This window comes from Larimichthys crocea, chromosome XIII, assembly GCF_000972845.2.
Source record: "Larimichthys crocea isolate SSNF chromosome XIII, L_crocea_2.0, whole genome shotgun sequence".
Lineage (NCBI taxonomy): Eukaryota > Metazoa > Chordata > Actinopteri > Sciaenidae > Larimichthys > Larimichthys crocea.
Window position 1 is genome coordinate 37,817,915 of NC_040023.1, and position 25,431 is coordinate 37,843,345.

At 44.2% G+C, this 25,431-nt stretch overlaps 1 protein-coding gene and 1 long non-coding RNA gene across 2 annotated transcripts in view; both read right to left on the bottom strand.

The window, feature by feature from the left end:
- Positions 1-1,602: 1,602 nt before the first annotated feature.
- On the bottom strand, positions 1,603-24,797 carry LOC113747475 (multidrug resistance-associated protein 9-like). Its single transcript, XM_027287324.1, has 8 exons — positions 24,771-24,797; positions 8,060-8,207; positions 6,609-6,836; positions 6,344-6,517; positions 2,634-2,781; positions 2,376-2,524; positions 1,915-2,022; positions 1,603-1,845 (listed from the first exon to the last, which is right to left on the bottom strand). Exons 2-8 carry the CDS (start codon positions 8,081-8,083, stop codon positions 1,603-1,605), a joined length of 1,074 nt encoding a protein of 357 aa, XP_027143125.1. The 5' UTR covers positions 8,084-8,207; positions 24,771-24,797.
- A 296-nt stretch (positions 24,798-25,093) lies between these two features.
- LOC113747465 (uncharacterized) overlaps positions 25,094-25,431 on the bottom strand; it is a 3,196-nt gene continuing 2,858 nt past the window's right edge. Inside the window, exon 3 of the long non-coding RNA XR_003463646.1 lies at positions 25,094-25,171. This is a non-coding gene — a long non-coding RNA (uncharacterized LOC113747465). The remainder of the gene's footprint in view (positions 25,172-25,431) is intronic.

Here is a 25,431-nt window from a genome sequence, read left to right on the forward strand (position 1 = left end):
TTACACGAATGGGTGGAGTTACAGTAAAAAATAGACACGCCCGGGAGAAGGAGGGGGGTCTCTCCTTTCCCGGGACTTTGCAGGGAACCGGCTGGAAGTCAGCTGGAAGACGGCTGCCATTCAGCTGGCGTTCAGCTTGAACGGGAACTTTTAAGTTGCTACTACTGTAGATCACAAACTGCATTCAGTTGGAGTATTCATAGATCTCAAAAAAGCTTTTGATACAATTAATGATAACATGTTAATCAATAAACGTGAACGGTATGGGATCAGAGGGTTAGTATTGCACTGGGTGAGAAGTTATTTAAGTAACAGAAAACAATTTGTGAAGTTGGGGGAACATTTATCTTTATGATTGGACATTGCTTGTGGCGTCCCACAGGGGTCAGTATTAGGTCCAAAACTATTTATAATTTACATAAATATATGCAAAATTTCATGAACATTAAAATTAGGATTATTTGCAGATGACACTAGTATTTTTTGTTCTGGGGGGGATTTACATGAAGTACTAGGGAGGATCACCACTGAAAATGTGGTTTGACAGAAACAAATCATCGTTAAACTTAAGTAAAACTAAATTCTTGTTATTCGGCAATTACAATAAGAATACACAAGTACAGTTACAAATAGATGGGGTGGACGTTGAAAGTGTATATGAAATCAAGTTTCTTGGGGTAACAATTGATGATAAAATAAACTTCTCATATAAAACATGTACAAAGCAAACTGTCAAGAAGCATTTCAGTTCTGAGCAAAGCAAAACATATTCTGGACCACAAATCACTCCACGTTCTCTACTGTTCACTGATTTTACCACATTTACAAAACTGTGCAGAGGTTTGGGGCAATACTTATAAATGTACAGTGCAATCTCTATCCATACTGCAGAAAAGAGCCATAAGAATAATTCATAATACCGGGTATAGAGACCACACAAATTCAGTATTCTTAAAATCAAAAACATTAAAATTTACTGAGCTGGTTCATTTCCAAACAGCACAAATCATGTACAAAGCAAAAAACAATCTACTTCCTGGCAACATTCAAAAATAGTTTTCTTACAGAGTTGGGGGTTATAATCTGAGGGGTGAGTTCAATTTAAACATCAGCGTACAACATTAAAAAGTTTTTGCCTTTCAGTTTGTGGAGTGAGGTTGTGGAACAGACTGGGTGAGGGGCTCAAGCAATGTCCAAGCGGAAGAGGAAGAGGAAGAAGGGCTTTAACAATGGGTGTTTTATAAATGATAAATGATTTATGTATTTGTTTGTTTAATCTATTTATTTTCTATTTATCTGTTTTCTTTTTTGTAAATATGTATTACTTAGTAAGATTTTTGATTGAATAGTGGAGAAGGGGTAGGTTTAAATAAGCATATGCTTCATCCTACTCCTTTTCGGACACGTTGGGTTCACATTATTACTTTTTGTATTGACTACTGTTATTGTTGTTTTGACTATTTTCATTGGATTTGTTTGTTTTTCAACTCACTTTGTTGTGTTACCCGCACATGTTCGAAAAAAAAAAAAACTAAACTAATCTATACCAATCCATCCTGGTCTATACTGGATCAGGATCAGGATCACACCTGTTTAACCGGTTCATGTCCTCCTGAGGTGTAGCCTGTGAACACTGCTCACCTTGTTCAGGGTAAAGCTGATGTTCTTCAGAGTTGGCGTCACCTCAGTGTGTCTGCAGTTGGACACCGAGTCCGGCCTGTCCTCTGTGTCGGGGTGCTGGACTGGTTTATTCCAGGACAGCGTGGCCTTCTCCATGACGACCGCTGACCTGCAGTCTGTTTTCCGACTGATGTACGACTCTGGATTCTTGATCAGCAGCAACTTCTGCAACACATGTATGTACTCAGGTGTACCATCAAACACAGATTCAAACCTCGATGGAGGATCGGTTACCTTCAGGCGACCCACAGACGCAGCAGTTTCAGCCAGGAGCTTGACGGCACTGGGCGTCATGGATAGAATGAACCTCATGCAGTTGAAGATGGTGACGATGGGATAAGCCTGCAGAAAAAACAGATTGCTGCTGCAGCAGGGGGCGCTAACATCATCTGCACCTGAGACACTGACTGTTGTCACGTGATGAAGGTTTGATCTGTGACTTGTTACAACAAAGTGTATCATAGTTTAGTGTTAGTATTACAGTAGTATCAGTGTAGTACTACAGTAGTATCAGTGTAGTACTACAGTAGTATCAGTGTAGTATTACTGTAGTATCAGTGTAGTATTACAGTAGTATCAGTGTAGTATTACTGTAGTATCAGTGTAGTATTACAGTAGTATCAGTGTAGTACTACAGTAGTATCAGTGTAGTACTACAGTAGTATCAGTGTAGTATCAGTGTAGCAAGTCCTCACGGTGTGCGTGGTCAGTGGTAGGCCCAGCGACGTGTGGACGATGAAGGTAAACACGGCGGCCATGACGGGAACCAGAGGACTGATGGTCACACTGAGATTCTGGATCAGAGCAGATCGCTGCAACACGTTCACCTCCGACCTCCTCAGGTCTGACACACACACACACACACACACACACACACACACACACACTTGAATACACACACTACAAACATGTACGTGTGTGTGTGGTGTGTATTCTTGTGTGTGTGTTGCGACCTGTGATCCTGTCGGTGAACGACGTCTCCCAGACGAACATCTTGATGAGTTTGATGAAGCTCAGCAGCTCGTTAACACTTTGGACTCGACTGTCAGTGATGATCAACGACTTCTTCTGGAGGCAACTGATGAGTGTGGCAAACACACACTACAACACACACACGATTTTAAAAATATAAAACTAAAATTTAAAATTCAGTTGTTTTGATTTTGTTAAGACAACACCCACAACACTACCACCTCAGTGATAAAGTACCTTCTGAAGATCTGCTAGACGATGTGAATGCAGCGCTACAGTCTGTCACCTGTTGGTCTATAACTGAGACCAATCAGCTGATACACATCACAGTGACAGTAATCCTGGAGATTCTTGGATACAAGATGACAACCACAGGCCAAAAAGGCCATTGTCCTCCAAGTAGGAGAAGGAGAAGGAGGCTGGAGGCCAAGATCAGAGGCACACCGAGAGAAGTTAGCCAATTGCCAGAACTGCAGAAAGGTATGAAGGTACTGTCTATACCTGAGGCAAAGGCTCACGGCTCTGGCTACCCGCCTGAAGAGATACACAGGAGAATAAACAGAATGTTCTCCACTGAACTATCTACAGTGTACTCTCAGTGGCAGAGTAATAACACGAGAACAGATCCACACTCTGAGCACATTGCAGGTCACCAATGGGAACCATGAGGAGGCAGTCAGCCAAGTGTTACATCCACATCTGCCTCTCCCTCCTAGGGCGGATTCCAGATGCAGGCAGCTGCTGCAGGGCACACCTGAAGCTCATCTGTTCATCACTCTCCTGCTGAAATACACCAACTTTCCACTCACTCATCACCAGGGGCCTCATGTACGAATACTTGCGTGGATTTCCACGTGAAACTTGGCGTACACCAAAACCCAGAAACTGTCGTACACACAAAAATATTCAGATGTATCAAAGTGTGCGTTCGCATGGACCCAAGCACGTTTCTTTTGTACATGCCAATCAACGTGGAATTGAGCGCACGTGCAACTCCTCCCTGTCCACGCCCCATTTACATATGCAAATCTATTTAAATAGGCCCCGGACCTGAGATTCACCTCTTTGTCCGATCAGATAACGCGATGAACAAAGGAAAGAAAAGGAATTTTACAGAGTCTAAGCTAAAGATTCTAGTGAATGAAGTGGAGATTCTGTTTGGTTCCTGTCTACAGGGATAAATATGACCAAAAAAAGACGTGAGTGGGAGTGTGTGTGTGAGGCTGGAAATGCCGTGGGATCCGAGCAGCGCACACACAGGTGTGGACAGGTGGGGACAGGTGTGGACAGGTGTGGACAGGTGTGGCGCCGTGGCTGACATTTTACGCCCGCTTTTACTGACAAGAATACTGAACACAGGGAGACAATCAGGGCTTGTTAGAAAGCTCTGCAGCTCTAATTTCACCAGCAGAAAATAAAGAAAACCAAAAACATGATATTTGAATGCCACATGCCCAAATGTGCATTGGCACACTGGCACGGCTTCTGGGTAAGTAAAGAGTTTATTCGTTTAATTGTTTCGTACGTAATCCAGCGTTACATACGGGACAATTAAACGAATAGAAGCCACCCATCGCGCACCGTGCCAGCCTCCAGCCTGTTCCCAACCATGCTGTTAGTCATAATGAATGAGTTGTGCGTTGAACCAGGCCACCTTGCCGCGATGTTAGTTAGCTGCATTCGCGCATCACATATGATTTGAACATTGATGGAATTAAAATGTTTCCTACTTAGATAAACAGCTCCCGCTGGAATTCCCCTGTTGCCAGGAACCCCAGCGTAGTCAGCACAACCCCGAGCTACTCGCCGGCCCCCGTTGCGCTCTCGGGCCGGCCGCAGCTCTGCGCACAACTCCAGTAACACTGGCCTTGGTAACCGAAATCGGCTTATGAGCCAATTATCATGGTTTGCAAGTAAATCCTTGCGTTCCTTAAATCGCTCACGTTTGCAAGGTCCTCTAACAACGCTAACGCTGCCATTGTTAATACCATTTTCTTAATCACATTACGCATGCTTTTATATCCACCCATATAACTGCAAACACGTGGGTGTGTTAATTGTTCATAAGTGTGTCTCTGATGTGCACATCACTCTGATGACTACTTGTTTTCACATTATTAACAGTTTCCCAGCGTCACCTCTAAGTGTCGCCAAAGGAACAATAGCTGTAGAAACGTGCGTACGACAGCTATGAAATTGGCGTGGGGCACGCACATTTCTACGATCATTTCACGTTTGATACATTTGAACGTGAGCGTGGAAAAGGACGTACGCCCCTTTTTTGTGCGTACGCATGCTTTGTACATGAGACCCCAGATCTTTGCAGTTCATCTCGTGGTAACTGATCAGGCTTCTTGTTCCTCATGACTACAACTTTCGTATTTCTTTGAACTCCTCGTGTTTTTGAAAACAGGTTTTGGTTCTCCGGCTTTCTCTGACTCCCCATGTTTCCTGCCTCGTTTTCTTGACTCTGTCTTCCTGTGCCCCAGATCACCTGCCCATGTTCAGCACGCTGCCTCTCTGGACCTGCTCCTCACCTTCCTGTGGTCATCTGTCCTCATGAATCTCCCAGCTCCCCCTCCTCACTTTCCCTGGACCCCGTCATCGTGCCATCCGGAACCCCCTGCTCTTCAGCCCGTCTTACACCCCCCAGTTGTTGAATAAACCCTGTTTGCTCATAAACTCAGCGCTTGCCTCTTTGGTACACCAGCCACCCGTTATCGCAGCCAAGTACCTACACACTACAAGGTCTGAGTCATCAACACGTACACATCAGATAGCCCGCTGATATAATAAACTGGCCAAAGGAGGAGATAGAAGCCACTGATATCAAGACATGGAAGCTCCTCATAATGCATGAAGGGTTTCACCCCAAATCCAGCAAAGCAAGGGAGGCCAAGGACTCTTGAGTGTCAGAACCACCATCCAGGATGATGTACGTCAGGAATATGGCCCCCACAGATGAGCTGCTAAGTTAACGCCTCAGGCAGCAGAAACCTGATGGTGCAGAGGAGGATGAACCATCATGGAGGGACAAGCCCCTGCACGGCATGTATCATCGACAGACTGAAGAAGTGGCTGACATCAAGTAATCCTAACAGTGGCTGGAAAAGGCTGGACTGAAAGACAGCACAGCGGCACGAATCATGGCAGCACAAGAACAGGCACTCAAGATCAATAGAGGCGGTGGTCTACCACACCGATCAGGACCCGAGGGGGTCTGCCACACCGATCAGGACCCGAGGGGGTCTGCCACACCGATCAGGACCCGAGATGCAGGCTGTGCAAAGATGCTCCTGAGACAGTTCAGCACAAAATCAGATTGTGTAACATGCTGGCAGGTAAAAATAAATACTTATTATTATATATTTATATATTCATCAAGGCTTTAATTAGACACATTACAGGGACCTGAGAGGACACAGATCAGCTGTTTACAGTCAGTCCTAATCATGTGATCGTCTTCACAGTCTATATTCATCCTGTCTCTCTGACATCCTGTCTCTCTGACATCCCGTCTCTCTGTCATCCCGTCTCTCTGACATCCTGTCTCTCTGACATCCCTGTCTCTCTGACATCCCTGTCTCTCTGTGGTCCCTGTCTCTCTGACATCCCTGTCTCTCTGACATCCTGTCTCTCTGTGGTCCCTGTCTCTCTGACTACCCTGTCTCTCTTTATGGTGTCCACAGACCTGCAGGACGATGAAGAGGAGGATGATGAAGAAGCCGATGAGGGCAGTGTATCCGAGGATGTAGACGGAGTAGACGGAGCAGAAGACGAAGAGGAGCGGGAAGGGCAGCATCAGTGGACACAACAGGACGGCATCGAACAGGCGGAGACTGTCACTGGTCAGGACATCCACTATCTGAACCACAGACAGAAAGGGACAGTGAGACAGACAGACAGACAGACAGTCCTGGTTGGCATTCCCTCACCTGTCCTCCATGTCCCCTCACCTGTCCCACTTGTCCTCTGTGTCCCCTCAGGGACAGGATCTTGTTAAAGCCCAGCATGAGGACGCCTGTCCTCAGCCTGATTCCTGTCCTCAGGTTGACGGCAAAGCACAGAGTAAGACAGCCGACCCGGGACAGCTCGACGAGGACCAGAGCCAGAGACAGAACCACACCCACCAACACGGAGGAAGGGTGGATGATGTACCGGAGGATCTCATGGACGAGGACACCCTGAGAGGACAGAGACATCACACAAAATTCAGAGGACACAGAGACATCACACAGACTTCAGAGGACACAGAGGACACAGAGACATCACACAAACTTCAGAGGACACAGAGACATCACACAGACTTCAGAGGACACAGAGGACACAGAGACACCACACAGACTTCAGAGGACACAGAGACGTCACACAAACTTCAGAGGACACAGAGACATCACACAGACTCCAGAGGACACAGAGGACACAGAGACATCACACAGACTTCAGAGGACACAGAGACATCACACAGACTTCAAAGGACACAGAGACATCACACAGACTTCAGAGGACACAGAGGACACAGAGACATCACACAAACTTCAGAGGACACAGAGACATCACACAGACTTAAGAGGACACAGAGACATCACGCAGACTTCAGAGGACACAGAGGACATAGAGACATCACACAGACTTCAGAGGACACAGAGACATCACACAAACTTCAGAGGACACAGAGGCATCACACAAACTTCAGAGGACACAGAGACATCACACAGACTTCAGAGGACACAGAGACATCACACAAACTTCAGAGGACACAGAGACATCACACAGACTTCAGAGGACACAGAGACATCACACAGACTTCAGAGGACACAGAGACATCACACAGACTTCAGAGGACACAGAGACATCACACAGACTTCAGAGGACACAGAGACATCACACAGACTTCAGAGGACACAGAGACATCACACAGACTTCAGAGGACACAGAGACATCACACAGACTTCAGAGGACACAGAGACATCACACAAACTTCAGAGGACACAGAGACATCACACAGACTTCAGAGGACACAGAGACATCACACAGACTTCAGAGGACACAGAGACATCACACAGACTTCAGAGGACACAGAGACATCACACAGACTTCAGAGGACACAGAGACATCACACAGACTTCAGAGGACACAGAGACATCACACAAACTTCAGAGGACACAGAGACATCACACAGACTTCAGAGGACACAGAGACATCACACAGACTTCAGAGGACACAGAGACATCACACAGACTTCAGAGGACACAGAGACATCACACAGACTTCAGAGGACACAGAGGACACAGAGACATCACACAGACTTCAGAGGACACACAGACTTCAGAGGACACAGAGACATCACACAGACTTCAGAGGACACAGAGACATACATTAATAATCTAAGAGAGTTTTGACTCACTGAGCCGACAAACAGACACAACATGAACAGGACGCTGACGCAGAGGACGAGTAGCAGTCTGTCTCTCTGGAAATGAAGCAGGACGCGAGTCAAAGACGCTTTCTGGAGACCAACTAAGGACACTTCCTGTTCCCACAGAGTCTGCAACCTGCAACACACGGCAACACAGCAATGTGTGAACACACACAACAACATGTCAACATGTCAACACAGCAACACACAGCAGCATGTAAACACACAGAAACACAGCAACGAGTAAACACAGCAACACTTAAACACACACAGCAACACAGCAACAAACACAGCAACACTTAAACACACACAGCAACACAGCAACAAACACAGCAACACTTAAACACACACAGCAACACAGCAACAAACACAGCAACACTTAAACACACACAGCAACACAGCAACAAACACAGCAACACTTAAACACACACAGCAACACAGCAACAAACACAGCAACACTTAAACACACACAGCAACACAGCAACAAACACAGCAACACTTAAACACACACAGCAACACAGCAACAAACACAGCAACACTTAAACACACACAGCAACACAGCAACAAACACAGCAACACTTAAACACACACAGCAACACAGCAACAAACACAGCAACACTTAAACACACACAGCAACACAGCAACAAACACAGCAACACTTAAACACACACAGCAACACAGCAACAAACACAGCAACACTTAAACACACACAGCAACACAGCAACAAACACAGCAACACTTAAACACACACAGCAACACAGCAACAAACACAGCAACACTTAAACACACACAGCAACACAGCAACAAACACAGCAACACTTAAACACACACAGCAACACAGCAACAAACACAGCAACACTTAAACACACACAGCAACACAGCAACAAACACAGCAACACTTAAACACACACAGCAACACAGCAACAAACACAGCAACACTTAAACACACACAGCAACACAGCAACAAACACAGCAACACTTAAACACACACAGCAACACAGCAACAAACACAGCAACACTTAAACACACACAGCAACACAGCAACAAACACAGCAACACTTAAACACACACAGCAACACAGCAACAAACACAGCAACACTTAAACACACACAGCAACACAGCAACAAACACAGCAACACTTAAACACACACAGCAACACAGCAACAAACACAGCAACACTTAAACACACACAGCAACACAGCAACAAACACAGCAACACTTAAACACACACAGCAACACAGCAACAAACACAGCAACACTTAAACACACACAGCAACACAGCAACAAACACAGCAACACTTAAACACACACAGCAACACAGCAACAAACACAGCAACACTTAAACACACACAGCAACACAGCAACAAACACAGCAACACTTAAACACACACAGCAACACAGCAACAAACACAGCAACACTTAAACACACACAGCAACACAGCAACAAACACAGCAACACTTAAACACACACAGCAACACAGCAACAAACACAGCAACACTTAAACACACACAGCAACACAGCAACAAACACAGCAACACTTAAACACACACAGCAACACAGCAACAAACACAGCAACACTTAAACACACACAGCAACACAGCAACAAACACAGCAACACTTAAACACACACAGCAACACAGCAACAAACACAGCAACACTTAAACACACACAGCAACACAGCAACAAACACAGCAACACTTAAACACACACAGCAACACAGCAACAAACACAGCAACACTTAAACACACACAGCAACACAGCAACAAACACAGCAACACTTAAACACACACAGCAACACAGCAACAAACACAGCAACACTTAAACACACACAGCAACACAGCAACAAACACAGCAACACTTAAACACACACAGCAACACAGCAACAAACACAGCAACACTTAAACACACACAGCAACACAGCAACAAACACAGCAACACTTAAACACACACAGCAACACAGCAACAAACACAGCAACACTTAAACACACACAGCAACACAGCAACAAACACAGCAACACTTAAACACACACAGCAACACAGCAACAAACACAGCAACACTTAAACACACACAGCAACACAGCAACAAACACAGCAACACTTAAACACACACAGCAACACAGCAACAAACACAGCAACACTTAAACACACACAGCAACACAGCAACAAACACAGCAACACTTAAACACACACAGCAACACAGCAACAAACACAGCAACACTTAAACACACACAGCAACACAGCAACAAACACAGCAACACTTAAACACACACAGCAACACAGCAACAAACACAGCAACACTTAAACACACACAGCAACACAGCAACAAACACAGCAACACTTAAACACACACAGCAACACAGCAACAAACACAGCAACACTTAAACACACACAGCAACACAGCAACAAACACAGCAACACTTAAACACACACAGCAACACAGCAACAAACACAGCAACACTTAAACACACACAGCAACACAGCAACAAACACAGCAACACTTAAACACACACAGCAACACAGCAACAAACACAGCAACACTTAAACACACACAGCAACACAGCAACAAACACAGCAACACTTAAACACACACAGCAACACAGCAACAAACACAGCAACACTTAAACACACACAGCAACACAGCAACAAACACAGCAACACTTAAACACACACAGCAACACAGCAACAAACACAGCAACACTTAAACACACACAGCAACACAGCAACAAACACAGCAACACTTAAACACACACAGCAACACAGCAACAAACACAGCAACACTTAAACACACACAGCAACACAGCAACAAACACAGCAACACTTAAACACACACAGCAACACAGCAACAAACACAGCAACACTTAAACACACACAGCAACACAGCAACAAACACAGCAACACTTAAACACACACAGCAACACAGCAACAAACACAGCAACACTTAAACACACACAGCAACACAGCAACAAACACAGCAACACTTAAACACACACAGCAACACAGCAACAAACACAGCAACACTTAAACACACACAGCAACACAGCAACAAACACAGCAACACTTAAACACACACAGCAACACAGCAACAAACACAGCAACACTTAAACACACACAGCAACACAGCAACAAACACAGCAACACTTAAACACACACAGCAACACAGCAACAAACACAGCAACACTTAAACACACACAGCAACACAGCAACAAACACAGCAACACTTAAACACACACAGCAACACAGCAACAAACACAGCAACACTTAAACACACACAGCAACACAGCAACAAACACAGCAACACTTAAACACACACAGCAACACAGCAACAAACACAGCAACACTTAAACACACACAGCAACACAGCAACAAACACAGCAACACTTAAACACACACAGCAACACAGCAACAAACACAGCAACACTTAAACACACACAGCAACACAGCAACAAACACAGCAACACTTAAACACACACAGCAACACAGCAACAAACACAGCAACACTTAAACACACACAGCAACACAGCAACAAACACAGCAACACTTAAACACACACAGCAACACAGCAACAAACACAGCAACACTTAAACACACACAGCAACACAGCAACAAACACAGCAACACTTAAACACACACAGCAACACAGCAACAAACACAGCAACACTTAAACACACACAGCAACACAGCAACAAACACAGCAACACTTAAACACACACAGCAACACAGCAACAAACACAGCAACACTTAAACACACACAGCAACACAGCAACAAACACAGCAACACTTAAACACACACAGCAACACAGCAACAAACACAGCAACACTTAAACACACACAGCAACACAGCAACAAACACAGCAACACTTAAACACACACAGCAACACAGCAACAAACACAGCAACACTTAAACACACACAGCAACACAGCAACAAACACAGCAACACTTAAACACACACAGCAACACAGCAACAAACACAGCAACACTTAAACACACACAGCAACACAGCAACAAACACAGCAACACTTAAACACACACAGCAACACAGCAACAAACACAGCAACACTTAAACACACACAGCAACACAGCAACAAACACAGCAACACTTAAACACACACAGCAACACAGCAACAAACACAGCAACACTTAAACACACACAGCAACACAGCAACAAACACAGCAACACTTAAACACACACAGCAACACAGCAACAAACACAGCAACACTTAAACACACACAGCAACACAGCAACAAACACAGCAACACTTAAACACACACAGCAACACAGCAACAAACACAGCAACACTTAAACACACACAGCAACACAGCAACAAACACAGCAACACTTAAACACACACAGCAACACAGCAACAAACACAGCAACACTTAAACACACACAGCAACACAGCAACAAACACAGCAACACTTAAACACACACAGCAACACAGCAACAAACACAGCAACACTTAAACACACACAGCAACACAGCAACAAACACAGCAACACTTAAACACACACAGCAACACAGCAACAAACACAGCAACACTTAAACACACACAGCAACACAGCAACAAACACAGCAACACTTAAACACACACAGCAACACAGCAACAAACACAGCAACACTTAAACACACACAGCAACACAGCAACAAACACAGCAACACTTAAACACACACAGCAACACAGCAACAAACACAGCAACACTTAAACACACACAGCAACACAGCAACAAACACAGCAACACTTAAACACACACAGCAACACAGCAACAAACACAGCAACACTTAAACACACACAGCAACACAGCAACAAACACAGCAACACTTAAACACACACAGCAACACAGCAACAAACACAGCAACACTTAAACACACACAGCAACACAGCAACAAACACAGCAACACTTAAACACACACAGCAACACAGCAACAAACACAGCAACACTTAAACACACACAGCAACACAGCAACAAACACAGCAACACTTAAACACACACAGCAACACAGCAACAAACACAGCAACACTTAAACACACACAGCAACACAGCAACAAACACAGCAACACTTAAACACACACAGCAACACAGCAACAAACACAGCAACACTTAAACACACACAGCAACACAGCAACAAACACAGCAACACTTAAACACACACAGCAACACAGCAACAAACACAGCAACACTTAAACACACACAGCAACACAGCAACAAACACAGCAACACTTAAACACACACAGCAACACAGCAACAAACACAGCAACACTTAAACACACACAGCAACACAGCAACAAACACAGCAACACTTAAACACACACAGCAACACAGCAACAAACACAGCAACACTTAAACACACACAGCAACACAGCAACAAACACAGCAACACTTAAACACACACAGCAACACAGCAACAAACACAGCAACACTTAAACACACACAGCAACACAGCAACAAACACAGCAACACTTAAACACACACAGCAACACAGCAACAAACACAGCAACACTTAAACACACACAGCAACACAGCAACAAACACAGCAACACTTAAACACACACAGCAACACAGCAACAAACACAGCAACACTTAAACACACACAGCAACACAGCAACAAACACAGCAACACTTAAACACACACAGCAACACAGCAACAAACACAGCAACACTTAAACACACACAGCAACACAGCAACAAACACAGCAACACTTAAACACACACAGCAACACAGCAACAAACACAGCAACACTTAAACACACACAGCAACACAGCAACAAACACAGCAACACTTAAACACACACAGCAACACAGCAACAAACACAGCAACACTTAAACACACACAGCAACACAGCAACAAACACAGCAACACTTAAACACACACAGCAACACAGCAACAAACACAGCAACACTTAAACACACACAGCAACACAGCAACAAACACAGCAACACTTAAACACACACAGCAACACAGCAACAAACACAGCAACACTTAAACACACACAGCAACACAGCAACAAACACAGCAACACTTAAACACACACAGCAACACAGCAACAAACACAGCAACACTTAAACACACACAGCAACACAGCAACAAACACAGCAACACTTAAACACACACAGCAACACAGCAACAAACACAGCAACACTTAAACACACACAGCAACACAGCAACAAACACAGCAACACTTAAACACACACAGCAACACAGCAACAAACACAGCAACACTTAAACACACACAGCAACACAGCAACAAACACAGCAACACTTAAACACACACAGCAACACAGCAACAAACACAGCAACACTTAAACACACACAGCAACACAGCAACAAACACAGCAACACTTAAACACACACAGCAACACAGCAACAAACACAGCAACACTTAAACACACACAGCAACACAGCAACAAACACAGCAACACTTAAACACACACAGCAACACAGCAACAAACACAGCAACACTTAAACACACACAGCAACACAGCAACAAACACAGCAACACTTAAACACACACAGCAACACAGCAACAAACACAGCAACACTTAAACACACACAGCAACACAGCAACAAACACAGCAACACTTAAACACACACAGCAACACAGCAACAAACACAGCAACACTTAAACACACACAGCAACACAGCAACAAACACAGCAACACTTAAACACACACAGCAACACAGCAACAAACACAGCAACACTTAAACACACACAGCAACACAGCAACAAACACAGCAACACTTAAACACACACAGCAACACAGCAACAAACACAGCAACACTTAAACACACACAGCAACACAGCAACAAACACAGCAACACTTAAACACACACAGCAACACAGCAACAAACACAGCAACACTTAAACACACACAGCAACACAGCAACAAACACAGCAACACTTAAACACACACAGCAACACAGCAACAAACACAGCAACACTTAAACACACACAGCAACACAGCAACAAACACAGCAACACTTAAACACACACAGCAACACAGCAACAAACACAGCAACACTTAAACACACACAGCAACACAGCAACAAACACAGCAACACTTAAACACACACAGCAACACAGCAACAAACACAGCAACACTTAAACACACACAGCAACACAGCAACAAACACAGCAACACTTAAACACACACAGCAACACAGCAACAAACACAGCAACACTTAAACACACACAGCAACACAGCAACAAACACAGCAACACTTAAACACACACAGCAACACAGCAACAAACACAGCAACACTTAAACACACACAGCAACACAGCAACAAACACAGCAACACTTAAACACACACAGCAACACAGCAACAAACACAGCAACACTTAAACACACACAGCAACACAGCAACAAACACAGCAACACTTAAACACACACAGCAACACAGCAACAAACACAGCAACACTTAAACACACACAGCAACACAGCAACAAACACAGCAACACTTAAACACACACAGCAACACAGCAACAAACACAGCAACACTTAAACACACACAGCAACACAGCAACAAACACAGCAACACTTAAACACACACAGCAACACAGCAACAAACACAGCAACACTTAAACACACACAGCAACACAGCAACAAACACAGCAACACTTAAACACACACAGCAACACAGCAACAAACACAGCAACACTTAAACACACACAGCAACACAGCAACAAACACAGCAACACTTAAACACACACAGCAACACAGCAACAAACACAGCAACACTTAAACACACACAGCAACACAGCAACAAACACAGCAACACTTAAACACACACAGCAACACAGCAACAAACACAGCAACACTTAAACACACACAGCAACACAGCAACAAACACAGCAACACTTAAACACACACAGCAACACAGCAACAAACACAGCAACACTTAAACACACACAGCAACACAGCAACAAACACAGCAACACTTAAACACACACAGCAACACAGCAACAAACACAGCAACACTTAAACACACACAGCAACACAGCAACAAACACAGCAACACTTAAACACACACAGCAACACAGCAACAAACACAGCAACACTTAAACACACACAGCAACACAGCAACAAACACAGCAACACTTAAACACACACAGCAACACAGCAACAAACACAGCAACACTTAAACACACACAGCAACACAGCAACAAACACAGCAACACTTAAACACACACAGCAACACAGCAACAAACACAGCAACACTTAAACACACACAGCAACACAGCAACAAACACAGCAACACTTAAACACACACAGCAACACAGCAACAAACACAGCAACACTTAAACACACACAGCAACACAGCAACAAACACAGCAACACTTAAACACACACAGCAACACAGCAACAAACACAGCAACACTTAAACACACACAGCAACACAGCAACAAACACAGCAACACTTAAACACACACAGCAACACAGCAACAAACACAGCAACACTTAAACACACACAGCAACACAGCAACAAACACAGCAACACTTAAACACACACAGCAACACAGCAACAAACACAGCAACACTTAAACACACACAGCAACACAGCAACAAACACAGCAACACTTAAACACACACAGCAACACAGCAACAAACACAGCAACACTTAAACACACACAGCAACACAGCAACAAACACAGCAACACTTAAACACACACAGCAACACAGCAACAAACACAGCAACACTTAAACACACACAGCAACACAGCAACAAACACAGCAACACTTAAACACACACAGCAACACAGCAACAAACACAGCAACACTTAAACACACACAGCAACACAGCAACAAACACAGCAACACTTAAACACACACAGCAACACAGCAACAAACACAGCAACACTTAAACACACACAGCAACACAGCAACAAACACAGCAACACTTAAACACACACAGCAACACAGCAACAAACACAGCAACACTTAAACACACACAGCAACACAGCAACAAACACAGCAACACTTAAACACACACAGCAACACAGCAACAAACACAGCAACACTTAAACACACACAGCAACACAGCAACAAACACAGCAACACTTAAACACACACAGCAACACAGCAACAAACACAGCAACACTTAAACACACACAGCAACACAGCAACAAACACAGCAACACTTAAACACACACAGCAACACAGCAACAAACACAGCAACACTTAAACACACACAGCAACACAGCAACAAACACAGCAACACTTAAACACACACAGCAACACAGCAACAAACACAGCAACACTTAAACACACACAGCAACACAGCAACAAACACAGCAACACTTAAACACACACAGCAACACAGCAACAAACACAGCAACACTTAAACACACACAGCAACACAGCAACAAACACAGCAACACTTAAACACACACAGCAACACAGCAACAAACACAGCAACACTTAAACACACACAGCAACACAGCAACAAACACAGCAACACTTAAACACACACAGCAACACAGCAACAAACACAGCAACACTTAAACACACACAGCAACACAGCAACAAACACAGCAACACTTAAACACACACAGCAACACAGCAACAAACACAGCAACACTTAAACACACACAGCAACACAGCAACAAACACAGCAACACTTAAACACACACAGCAACACAGCAACAAACACAGCAACACTTAAACACACACAGCAACACAGCAACAAACACAGCAACACTTAAACACACACAGCAACACAGCAACAAACACAGCAACACTTAAACACACACAGCAACACAGCAACAAACACAGCAACACTTAAACACACACAGCAACACAGCAACAAACACAGCAACACTTAAACACACACAGCAACACAGCAACAAACACAGCAACACTTAAACACACACAGCAACACAGCAACAAACACAGCAACACTTAAACACACACAGCAACACAGCAACAAACACAGCAACACTTAAACACACACAGCAACACAGCAACAAACACAGCAACACTTAAACACACACAGCAACACAGCAACAAACACAGCAACACTTAAACACACACAGCAACACAGCAACAAACACAGCAACACTTAAACACACACAGCAACACAGCAACAAACACAGCAACACTTAAACACACACAGCAACACAGCAACAAACACAGCAACACTTAAACACACACAGCAACACAGCAACAAACACAGCAACACTTAAACACACACAGCAACACAGCAACATGAACCCCGTCCTCTACGCCTTCCTGTCCGAGAACTTCCGTAAGGCCTGCCGCCAGGTCTATACCTGCCACTTCCTGTACCCCCCGCCACCCAGCAGCAAGGTGGTTCGATTCCGCATGGAGAACTTCTCCACCACACATTCCACCACCAACATATGAAGGAGGTGGATCACGTGACTTCAGGACAGCATTTGATTGGTGCTGACTGGTTCAGGATCAGAAAACACTGCCTATGTTCAGTTTCAGGTATTTTTCTATGAAATGAAAATTAAAGTTTGACAGTTTGATTAAAACACGACAAATTTTTATTTTTTAGATTTCTTTAAACTGTGTCAGCTTCCAGCTGATCTGAGAAAAGCTGTAAGTGTCTTTACACAATGTTTATATGTTCGAATAAATCAAACAAAAATCAAATAAATTGATTGTTTCAGAGTCCTGAATCTGAACAGTTTCGAATTTCAACCCACAACATCGTCATTATGAGATGAATCTGACCTTGTGACTGTGCCTTCCTATTTTATATAAATATATAAATATTTATATTCATAGTCATATTATTATGAATCTATAAGTGTGAGTGATTTGACTGATATTAAACAATGAAAATGAAATGTTTTAAAGTACAATGAATAAAAAGTTTGGATATTTTCTTGACAAAAAAGTCTGAAAACACGTGTGTGAAGTGAATTTAATCTTACCTTGGTTGAATTTCCTGTTTTATTTTGAAATTCTCCCTCTCTGTGTCTTGTGTTTACTTCCTTGTCTTTGTGTTTCACTGTGTCTGTTTGTTTAGTCTCTATGTGTCTTTGTGTTCGTTTGTGAGTTCTGTTTAAGTTCTCTGGTTCTGGTTCTGGTTGTGTCTCTGGTTCTCCTTTGTTTTGTCTCAGTTCGTGCTTGTTTTGTTCGACTTGTGATTTATTTTCGGATCTTGAGTGTACAGCCATTAAAGTTACTTAATGTTTGTTACATCATCGTCTGTGTTGGGACCAAACATGAAGTAGTAAAATCTAACTGCTCCTGTTCATGCATGTTGTATTTTCCACAGACTGGATAAAACCTCTGAACCTGTGGAGGTGTGGAACTACCTGAGACAGTCTACATCAACAGAGTACTCTGAATACTCTGAAGTACTACAGTCAGTTTGACGTTGACTGAGGGCGCTTTCACCAGGATCTGTTTAGTTAAAACAGGCCAGAGTTCATTTGTTTCATTTGGTCAGGTGTGAAACTCACCTGAAGACACAGTGACGTTCTACATCTACCCACCAGATGGAGCCAAACTCCACAGATCTCAACACAGGAAGTAGGGACAGGCACAGTCAATCCCGTTTTATTTTTACAGCTCCAGATCATAACTTCAGTTATCTCATGACTTTCCATACAGAGCGGTCAGACCGTACTCTGTATATTATTATTACAGAGACCAACAGTTCAACATGAGCAAAGAGGGGGGGGGGGGGGCCTCGATCCACGAGAACCTGCTGGACGACAGAGACAGAAACTCGGGAAGAAGTTTAGTTAGTAACATGATTAATGAGACCTGAATGTTTACAGATGGAGAGAGAGAGAGAGACAGAGACAGAGAGAGAGACAGAGTCCCCCTGCAGACTAATCCTATGGCAGCATCACTAAGGGATGACCTGAGCCAGCCCTAACTATAAGCTCTATCAAAAGGAAAGTCTTCAGTCTCTCTTAAAGGTGTTGACCGTGTCTGCCTCCTGAACCCAGAATGGTAGTTTGTTCCACAGAAGAGGAGCCTGATAGCTGAAAGCTCGGGCTCCCAATCTACTTTTGGAGACTATAGGAACCCACATGTAAAAATGGTAACTAGTAAGCTATTGTTGAACTGACTCAGAAATAAGGCTTTGCATATGAACTCTCTGAAATCTTGTCCGCCCAGCAATTTCTCTCATTGTTGTCCTAACTACTTTTTAAAATCAGCTCAACAAGGATTTGTAAATCTTTGAGCAGATTTTTGAGTTAAGTTGGGCCAGCTCCATAGATACCTTATGCAAATTAAAAGGATTGCCCATTCACTCCTTTTAACCTGTACAGTCTCATTACAACACGTCCCCGTCCATTCGCCTAAAAGGCTGCCAGAAATTCCGCTATTATTGTGGACAATAAACTCATTTCCGCCGCTAGCTTCTGGAGTCTGGACTCATTCCTCCCTATGTACAGTTGAATAAGTGTGGAGTTATGAGAATATACACAGGTTGTGAAATCCAGCCACCTGCCAACTTTGTTTACGTGCTCAATTTGGCCATTTTCCCGGTGTATGTTCTTCTAAACATGCTTCATCATTTGTCAACATGCTACATAGTTAATTAGTTTTCTTTTTTCTGTTTTTTTTTTACGACCGGCATCTTATTTTGAAAAAACACGGATTCTCTTGCTTTTTCTGTGTCTAGCTTCCGCCGCTCGAGGTGCTCTGTGTAAATTGACACGTGCTGCTCGAGTCAAGCATCAAAAAATAAACGGACCAGAAGAACAAGACTTTCAAATGAATTATAATTTAGTTTAGGTTTAGGATTTATTAATAACTTGAGTCAAATATGGCTCCAACTCCACCACCTCGACCAGTACTTCGAGGAACATGAGTATTATAATGACTCGGAGGAGTGGATTCATTTAAGCAACATATTCATTCTCTGCAGCCAGAACAAATCAATATCATAATCAGATATTATTCCTTTTGAACTAATGTGTTCAGCTTTAGATGAACAAAGACTTGATATTCAATAGTCACATTAATTCTCTTATTTTGGACTGTTGGAGATGTTGATTATTTTTTATTAAGTTTTTATGATAACTCCTCTTCTGTTGTTGTATCTTTAAATAATGTGTGGCGGGGACGACCAGTCTCTATACAAAGGACTGGGTGGCGGGGGACAGACACAGTCTCTATACTAAAGGACTGGGTGGCGGGGACAGACACGTTCTATACTAAAGGACGGGTGGGTGGCGGGGACAGACACAGTCTCTATACTAAAGGACTGGGTGGACGGGACAGACACAGTCTCTATACTAAAGGACTGGGTGGGCAGCTGCTCTAATGGAGGCACAGAGAAGGTGTAAGACTGCAGCTCTGCGTCCTGGTCTCAGCTCTTGGTTGTCGACATGGTTTTGGTCAGCTAATAAACTTGGCCATGTTTCTAGATTGTCCTCCATTTCACAGAATCCTTCAAACATTTCACAGGTGATGCATACCGACAGAAACAACAGCTTTTGACAGACAGGACTGTCAATCATCAGTATTGTCTAATCATGTGTTAGTGGGAGGGGCAAAGAGGCTCACGGCTGTTTGTTTCCAAACAAACTGACACAAAACCAGGAAGATCCAACGAGACTGAGCTGTACGCCATGAGTCCACGTGAGTCCAGCTGAATACCAGGTGAGTCCATGTGATTGTTCTGTTGGTGACTCTACTAGTCCAGCAGCAGTCAGCCCAGCTCGGCGTCTGTCTTTCAGCCTTTTATTCACCAAGCTCTCACCAACCACTAAAAGTCAGTCCCACATTTACTCTTGTCCGGCGGCTTCTTGCTCGCTCACTCTCTCCTTTTCTCTTCTTACTTCCTCCGTCAGCGTCCTCTTCACTAGGCTGCTCTTTTCTTCTTCTTCTTCTTCTTCTTTCTTTCTTCTTCTTCTTCTTCTTCTTTGTCCCTGTGGTCCAACCTCCTGTGGCGCTCTGAGCTGACAGTCCGGTCGATGCAGCATCAACAGGATTTTGCTTCTTTCTTCAGCTTTAAATCAAGAGTTTCAGATGGTTCTGGTTCTGTTGATGTGTTTGGTTCCAGCTCAGTGTTCACTCAGTCAGTATGTGAGTGATGATCTAAAGCTGCAGTTCACTTCAGACAGTTTGTTTTCAGCTTCGGGCTGTTTGTTTTCGTTCAGTTACCTCGTGTCTGAACACACAGCGAACCCAGAGGGCGAAGGCGGTCAGAACACACACCCAGAGGGCGAGGCTGGGTCAGAACCATCTAGCTGACTCCCAGCAGGATGGATGATACAGCGAGATGATTGGAGGAGACCTCCAGCTCCCTCCCCCTCATACAGCCAATCGAGGTGAGTCTCCAGCAGACCCCACTCTCCTCTCACTGATGGTTAAACTGTGACCTTAACCTGGACTAACTCTGGTTCTGACTCTGGTTCTGGTTGTTTCAGGTCCAGTCCTGTGGACAGAGCCGGTTTCCTGTCCTTCCGCACCATGTCCTGGATGACTCCTCTGATGTGGTCCATGTCCCGGAAACATCTGGACATCGGCCACTCGTTGGCCCCGTTGGACCGAGCCGACACCAAGGAGACACGTCAGTATATACACAATCAAAAAATAATTCATTTTTAATTCTAATAACATATGTCATTATAATGAATAGTAATTTATAATGCTAATTCAATAATTGATCAATTAGATCATCATATGAAATTATAATCATATTTATACTCAATAATAGTACCACTACTAAGATTAGTATATATTGATGTGTTGCGTTGTGTGTTTAAGTGTTGCTGTGTTTGTTGCTGTGTTGCTGTGTGTGTTTAAGTGTTGCTGTGTTTGTTGCTGTGTTGCTGTTGTGTTTAAGTGTTGCTGTGTTTGTTGCTGTGTTGCTTGTGTGTGTTTAATGTTGCGTTGCTGTGTTTGTTGCTGTTGCTGTGTTGCTGTTGTGTGTTTAAGTGTTGCTGTGTTTACTCGTGCTGTTGCTGTGTTTCTGTGTGTTTACATGCTGCTGTGTGTTGCTGTGTTGACATGTTGACATGTGGTTGTGTGTGTTCAACCATTGCTGTGTTGCCGTGTGTGTTGCAGGTGCAGACTCTGTGGGAACAGGAAGTGTCCTTAGTTGGTCTCCAGAAAGCGTCTTTGACTCGCGTCCTGCTTATTTCCAGAGAGACAGACTGCTACTCGTCCTCTGCGTCAGCGTCCTGTTATGTTTGTGTCTGTTTGTCGGTCAGTGAGTCAAAACTCTCTTAGATTATTAATGTATGTCTCTGGTCCTCTGAAGTCTGTGTGATGTCTCTGTGTCCTCTGAAGTCTGTGTGATGTCTCTGTGTCTCTGAAGTCTGTGGTGTGTCTCTGTGTCCTCTGAAGTCTGTTGATGTCTCTGTGTCCTCTGAAGTCTGTGTGATGTCTCTGGTCCTCTGGTCCTCTGAAGTCTGTGTGATGTCTCTGTGTCCTCTGAAGTCTGTGTGATGTCTCTGTGTCCTCTGAGTCTGTGTGTCTCTGTGTTCCTCTGTGTCCTCTGAAGTCTGTGTGATGTCTTCTGTGTCCTCTGAAGTCTGTGTGATTGTCGTCTGTGTCCTTCTGTGGTCCTCTGAAGTCTTGTGTGATGTCTCGGTGAGCTCTGTGTCCAGTTGAAGTCTGTGTGAGGTATCTCGCTCGGGGCCGCCGCCGCGGGGTTGTTGTTTGAGAGAGCTTTACATCCACACAGAACTTCAGAGGACACAGAGGGACCACAGAGACATCACAAAGAATTCAGAGGGACACATGAGGACCAAGAGCCCTCACCCACCGACTTTCAGAGGACACAGAGACATCACACAGGACCTTCACGGAGGACACAGTAGACACAGAGACATCACAACAGACCTTCAGCGGACACAGCGACATACACAGACTTCAGAGGACACAGAGACCCACCCAGCTTCAGCGGACCAGAGGACCAGAGACATCACACCGGCCTTCAGAGGGACACAGAAGACCATTCACACAGACTCCGAGAACAGAGAATCACACAGACTTCAGAGGACACAGAGGGCCATCACACAACTCAGAGGACACAGAGACATCACCCACAGGACTTCAGAGGACACAGCGAACATACCATAATAATCTAAGCGAGTTTTGACTCACTGAGCGACAAACAGGAAACACACATTGTAACCGACGTGACGCAGAGGACCGAGGTAGCAGTTGTCTTCTGGAAATGAAGCAGGAAGCGCGTCAAAGACGCTTTCTGGAGACCCAACTAAGGACACTTTCCTGTTCCCACAGAGTCGCAACCTGCAACACACGGCACACAGCAAGTGTGAACACACCAACAAACATGCAACATGTCAAACACAAGCAACCCACAGCAGCAGTTACAAACAAACAGAAACACAAGCAACGAGTAAACCCCGCAACACTTAAACACACACAGCCAAAACACAGCAAAAAACACAGCACACTTTAAACACACACAGCAACACCGCAACAAACCAGCAACACTTTAAACACACACAGGCAAACAGCAACAAACACGCAACACTTAAAACAACACAGCAACACAGCAACAAACACAGCAAACACTTAAAACACACAGCAACACATCAATATTTATTACTAATCTATAGTCGTGGTACTCTTATTGAGTAATAAATTATGATTATTAATTATCATTATGATGATACTGTATATGATAGCATTCATAATAATTACTATTCATTATTAATGATCATATGTTAATTGAATTACATATAAATGAATATATTTATTATAATGATTGTGTCTATACTGACGTGTCTCCATTGGTGTGGCTCGGTCCAACGGGGGACCAAACTGAGTGAGCCGATGTCCGATGTTTCCGGGGACATGGACCACATCAGAGGAGTATTCCAGGACATGGTGCTGCGGACAGGAAACCGGCTCTGTCCCACAGGACTGGACCTGAAACAAACAGAACCAGAGTCAAAACCAGAGTTAGTCAGGTTAAGGTCACAGTTTAAACCCCTCAGTGAGAGGAGAGGTGGGTCTTGCCTGGGAGACTCACCTCGGGATTGGCTGATGAGTGGGAGGGAGCTGGAGGGTCTCCTCCAATCACTGCTGCTGTATATCCATCCTTTGGGAGTCAGCTAGATGGTTCTGACCCAGCCTCGCCCTCTGGGTGTGGTTTCTGACCCAGCTTCGCCCTCTGGGTTCGCTGGTGTTCAGGACCACGAGTCACTGACAGAAAAAACAGCGAAGCTGAAACAAACTGTCTGAAGTGAAACTTGGGCCGCTTTAGGATTCAATCACCTACTGCTCTGAGTGACACCTGAGCTGGAACCAAACACATAACAGACCCGAAACCATCTGAAACTCTTGATTTAAAGCTGAAGAAAGAAGCAAAACTCCTGTTGCTGCTGCCGACCGGACTGTCAGCTCAGAGCGCCACAGGAGGTTTGGACCACAGGGACAACT